Source organism: Ruditapes philippinarum, unplaced genomic scaffold (genome assembly GCF_026571515.1).
Source record: "Ruditapes philippinarum isolate M1 unplaced genomic scaffold, ASM2657151v2 ctg9374_1_1_1_1, whole genome shotgun sequence".
In the NCBI taxonomy this organism is placed as follows: Eukaryota; Metazoa; Mollusca; class Bivalvia; order Venerida; family Veneridae; genus Ruditapes; species Ruditapes philippinarum.
Window position 1 is genome coordinate 79503 of NW_026857258.1, and position 6240 is coordinate 85742.

General features: G+C 27.5%; 1 protein-coding gene across 1 annotated transcript; it reads right to left on the minus strand.

Moving 5' to 3' along the window:
* Positions 1–720: 720 nt before the first annotated feature.
* On the minus strand, positions 721–5755 carry LOC132749210 (phospholipid phosphatase 2-like). The gene is made up of 6 exons (XM_060738927.1): positions 5553–5755; positions 3735–3886; positions 3098–3318; positions 2643–2757; positions 2148–2324; positions 721–1715 (listed from the first exon to the last, which is right to left on the minus strand). Exons 1-6 carry the CDS (start codon positions 5635–5637, stop codon positions 1461–1463), a joined length of 1005 nt encoding a protein of 334 aa, XP_060594910.1. The 5' UTR covers positions 5638–5755; the 3' UTR covers positions 721–1460.
* Positions 5756–6240: the final 485 nt, after the last annotated feature.

The following is a 6240-nucleotide window of genomic DNA, read 5'->3' on the forward strand; positions in this document are numbered from 1 at the left end:
TCTTACTAATTGTTCAGTAAAAGGCGTTAACATAGGCAAATGTTCATATAAACATGCCAACTTGAATTGTTTGCAGATGCCAGCGTGGTGAAAACGTCTGTTATAACAAAACGCTTATTTCAAATACCTTCCTACTTTCGATTTTTTTTTCAAAAAACACCCAAAAATATTTATCTATACCGTTTATATGTTTTGATAAATCTGCTTAATTGTAACAGAAATAATTTCTAAGCATAATAATTGTCAAAATTAGTAAAATATCATTGTATAAAGATAATGCATGTTTAGGACTTTTCATGTAATTCTTATTCATTGCATCTAAACATTTGCCCTTTGAATTTTGCAAAGGGACACATGTTCACTTTTATTACTTGTATTGTTTATTTGTTCCTTATCAATATGAATAAGGGATACTACGTGTTTACTAAAAATAAACATCATAACGATCTAAAATAAATTTGAGTTAATAAGAAACACATGAAAATTTACTTAAATGATACTATCACTACATCTCTCAAGAAACACAGATATATATTAATAATAAAAGTACCTAAATATTCATAGGTTCACTGATTTAAAGGGAAATGAAGGTTCGTCTTATTAATATTACAATTTGTCGCTATGCACTATGTGAACTAACATATTTACATTAAGTAGATGTTAATATTCCAAGAATAGACAGGAATACATTAAAATTACAAAATGTAAGTCTGTTATAAATGACGGTTGTATAAAAGTTTATTTGTGTTTCTTATTTACATATTAACAGAGATTAAAAAGATTCAGAATAAACTATTTTAAAACTGTAAACTAAACTTGTAAGAAACCTCGCATATCTTTTAAAGTATATATAAAATACAGAAAAACAGAATCCCTAAAGATAGCCAAATTCGGCATTGACGAAAATGTTAATTGCAAGTATATCTAACAACGTTCATGAATGTCTTATTGTTTTCACTGTAGATCCTTTAAATTAACCGCTTGAAACACAGACATTGTAAATAGCATACAATTCAATAAGAATCCATTTTGAAATATAGCAAATCCATGCATTAAAAGCAGCTGTAAATTGATGACAAAAGTCGAGTTTATAAATATAAACATTCATATATTTAGCATATGCTTGATATTTTATAATTCATAGATAATAATTCAGATCTAAAATTGGAATCAAATAAATAATAATTAAATTATATTGCCTAAATTCATAAAACTAAGTGTCATTACTTTTATATTAAAATAATCAAGGTATCACATTTTTTATCATCGTTCCATTAGCATTAATCAGAATACTTGTGTTTGTATTAAATTTTGGTATTTGTTTACGTTCTTGGCTATCAAATGAGTCACATGAAAAAACACGCTGTAATCTACCAGAGCTTGTTTAATAAAGGCCGGCAATCACGAATACCATGCTAATAAATATTTATATATATTGCACTTTATTTTTGTCAATATTATTATACATGTATTTCCGAAGTAACCAATATATTTTGATTATCATCATTTTGAAGCTCTATAAGTTTTGTAGATGATGAACTTCTGCCATTTTCAACTCTCTTGGTGTATTCATTTTGTACAGAAGCTGATGTATGTGGATCAATATCAGATGGCCTTGCACATGTACAGAAGCAGTCACGTGGTTTATTAATTGAGTTTTTATAGTTATTTTTGACACGTTTTTCCTTTACATATCTCCTCCAGAGCACAGTATACTGCAATGGCAAATATAACCACAGATGAATTCAATACAATTCATAAAAAAACAATATAACTTGAGCAGTGTGAAAAGTAAACACAAAACAAGAACACATGCGATAAAATATTATCTAATGATATATATATATAGTTGAAATAGCATGCTGTGAAAACTAATCATTTTGTCATCAAAGAATAACTGCTTATTATAAAGTCGTGTATACAAAAACGATCTTAATAAATATCTCCCATAGCTGTATACAAATAAGATAATCGGAGTGATAAAAAATCTAACTGTAACATGTACTGAATTGCTTTAACGTGAATTTTAGATGAATTGTTTTAACTTGTGCTAAGCGCTGTATTATCTCATAAAATATTGTATCCCAAAATATTGTATCCCATTAAATATTACAAGTTTGTACAAAAGAAATCAATATGATACTTACAACAAATATAGCAACTGCTAAGCCTAATATAAATCCTGCTATGACATCTGAAGAATGATGTTTGTTTTCTCTAATACGCCCCAAACCACAGAGAATTGCAGCTAATATTAGTCCAAATTGAATAAAGATCTTCAACAATCTCGTATATCGTATGTTTAAACGGTTTTCAATATATATCTGAAACGGTATTCAACATTATTAACATTACCAAATAGCTTTAAATAATGTAAGTCGCTAGATTTAAAGTAAATGAATAAAGTTTCTCCAATCTTTATTGCACAATTTATTTGATATATGATTCAACAGCAATTCTTTACTCCATTGTCTTTTACAGATATCTCATTAGAATTTAATTAAATATACTTGTTCTAAAATCTTTTATCTTTATCAATAGAATTGCAATACATGTATATATATTATTTAAGAAGTTGCCTCCTTTACATTTTGAGAGAAAACAATAATTTTAATCTGTTAAATATGCATGTCTGAACTTACGGAAAAATAAATAGCTATGTACATTGCTAATGATGAGTGACCCGAAGGAAAGGATTGTCGGCTGCTTCTGATTTCTTTATTGTCACTTCCGGCGCATGTGTATTCTGATATATATCTGCCAAAGTATTTTTAAAACTTTAACAACTTTTATTGTGATTTTTTATTCAAACCTTTTTATAGCAATTATCGATTACGTCTGATTTAATATTAAATTTGAATCAATTTGCCCTTGACTGTAATAAATAAATTTACACTAGAGTAAATGATAATATACTAGTTAAATCAGCTTTATTGTTTTCCTCACATTTTCATATTAAAATCCATTATACTTTTCAGTTTCAATGTCGTATTGTACAATTTCACTCTTTTGACATACAGAGTTAAATAAACGAGATAAAAATTAATGTAATAATACAAACTCTAAAGTGTCAAATACGAAAATAAAAATTATTTACCCTGGACATAATGTTGTGTTAAACTGTGGTTTGCACACATCAAAGAAGTTTGGTCTCAATGCTCCAGTTTTGTTTTTGATAGCGTCTACAAATAATTCTTGAACAAGGAACCCGATCATAAACACAATGTAACTCTGCACACAAAAAATAACATCGACTGAACATTTACATCTTGGTCGGCATTTACCATTAATACAATTCAATAATTCTACACAAATTACCTGCAAAAAATAATAATAGAACGATTCTTTTTATATAGTTTCAGATGAAGATATAAATGCTGGTGCAAGTTAACCCGTAACCAATTCGTCTTGTTGTAAACTATATACTTCTATCGTAATAACATTTAACAAAACATAAGAACAGATACAAATAAATTTTGTTGTTTTTTTTTTTGTCAGAAAAAGAATTTATATGATACCAATTAAATTTAGATTGAAAACACAGTCAAATTATTTTATCTGATAGTTATCATATGTTAGCATTAGCTTTTGCATATGTAAATTAAATGCTTAATAAAATTATTAGAACATTTTTTGTTAATTTGTTAATTTTGAATGTCACTTTACATTTGAAATATACATTTAAACACAGTCATAAGTTTGACAAAGTGATTATGTTAAAAGCATTTTCTCACCATTAGTAAAGAAATTGTTAATCCTACAGCAACTAAAACATGTGTTGAAATAGTCTCGGGTATGGATGGATAACTTAAAGATGTGTCCTCACAAAAGAATCCTCTTTCATAGGGTTTCCCGTAAAGAAACAGGTAAAATGCTACAACTGACGCTTAAATGAAAAAAAAATGCAGTATTGATTAGTAAATAGAAAGAGCTTAAATAGATTCCTGGGATATTTGGTATTAGCTTAATCCTATTTCAAGCAAACATTATGCTCTTTCTAATGTCAAATGTACCAATAAAGACGCTAGAATTACCTCATGATTAGGAAATTTGACATTTTACAGTATGGTTTGTCGCAAAACAAATGGTTACAGCGCCCGTTAGCTTTTTTGTGTTGGAAAACCAATTCTGTGTGGTTTCAAACTAAGTGATATAATCTTCAAAAAGTGCATATTATCCCTTTTAAGTATTCATCAACATAGCACCCCGAGAGCTTATTTTATCACACCAGTGACTTTCATTTCTAAATATAGGTGATGTCGCTTAGCTAATTTACATAAAGACAATGGACCTGTTTATAACTTTTATCGAGGGCAAATTTCACCTTCGTTTTTTATTTGAGATTCATATTTTATTTTAATTCTAACAAATTAGAAAATAAATAAAATTTACCATGATCATTTTGTAAACTTAATAAATTAAAAAAGTTTTTATGTAAACAAACATGTGTAGTTCAATTCGTTAAATAACATTAACATGTATAATACATCATCATTAACAAAAATTCAAAAAACAAATTTCTATGTTATTAATCATTAGCTATAATTTTAAAATGCTTTCATTTATGAAACTTCTTTCCGACATTTTGGCATAACAATTTTTTTTTATAAAATATTGTCAAAGCTATCAACATGACTCGTTTGATATATATTATTTTTAACACTTCAATACTTTAAGTGAAAAGTGGTTTCTTTTTTGTGGTAATACAAGACGCATATATATCGTTTCAATTTAGTGTCACGGTACATAAAATTGTTACACTATATTGACGTAAGTGTTAAACTTTGAAAGCAAATTTAATTTAAAATAGTGTATTGAATGGGTTGCAAATTAAATTTGCATTTCCATTAAAAGCTAGTTAAATTTCTATACAGTTTAATGTCCTGCCAAGATTGAGTGCAGATTACTTAACACATTGTTGCATTTTGAAATATACAAACGCGAAGATTTAAACTTGACAATTTTGTTATATTTTTATTTTTATATTATTATATTATAGTTTTGTAATAATAAAACATGAAGAGAATTCAACCATTTATAATGAAAATACGTAACACGTACTGATTTCGGACCGCTCAAATATAAAAGTTAAAAATTGAAAAAGGTATATTTCTCGTTAAAATTAAAACACTTGTTCGGCATTTCGGCCTTCTTCGGCAGCATTTATTATACATACAAATATAATGTGACAAAACAAGGAAGTGACGTAACGTCATTGAGGGACCGAAGGGAATTATAAATTTGTGGAGAAATAAGTGTAGAACATATATCCCTCACGAACAATTACATTTGATATAAAACCTTTAACAAAAACCTAATAAAAATGAAAGTGTAAAATTTTTGCAATTTATTCTGACAAAGTTACATCAATAAAATACATGTAGGTAATTTCTATGAAATACCCATTAAACTTACTCCGTTTCAATAAGTTCTTAGACTCATTCTTAAAGTATTTGTTTTCAAAAGATGTCTTTAAATTTATAACATAGAGATTTATCAACTGATCATGAACCATTAAACAAATTTTAAATGATAGCAATACAAAAAAATACCTGCTAGCCAAATTGTTAGATCCAAAACGATTCTAATAATAATCCTTTGCCTTCTATATTTCTGTTTCTGTGAGCTACCCTCCATTGTATAAATTGTTCAGTATTCTATATAATATCCTATAGTCGTTATAATATATTACCTGGGCAAAATACAACTTATTATACCTACGCGCCTTGCATAGCTTTGTATCGACGAATGAAATGACTTGTAAATATTTTACATAGTATGCGGTATAAAAGGGTTAAATCACGGAAGGCATTTGTTGTGATATGAAGATTGATTCAATTATGTTTCAATGAAAGTGCATAGGTTAAAATACTTCACATCAATTAAAGCATTTAGTTTATTTACATTGCATTTTGCGTATCAAGTGTCACGTATTGATGTTTCATTGCAACAACTATTGAATTCCTATCGGTATATCGTATTCAATTTGACAAAAACATTAAAACCACTCGTTAAAGTCTGAAGGGTTTTTGTTAAAAATCTTTTTCATCGAAATTTTTGTTTTTAAGGACTGAGTAAATTTATGCTTTCATCAAATGTAATTTATTTGATTTTGCACATTCAAAAATTCCATTATGCTTTGTAGTTTATTTGTGATTTCTTTAATACTTTTTCATATTTTTCCAGACCGATTTATCTCTGATCTCACCCAGTCAATGTGTACTTGTAAGATTCGTTTGT

Coding starts and splice junctions, on each gene's coding strand:
- LOC132749210 (XM_060738927.1), bottom strand. CDS start 5,637: ATGGAGGGTAGCTCACAGAAACAGAAATATAGAAGGCAAAGGATTATT. Junction 2,758..3,097: donor AACACAACATTATGTCCAGG/GTAAATAATTTT, acceptor ATACTTTGGCAG/ATATATATCAGAATACACAT. Junction 2,325..2,642: donor ACATAGCTATTTATTTTTCC/GTAAGTTCAGAC, acceptor ATACCGTTTCAG/ATATATATTGAAAACCGTTT.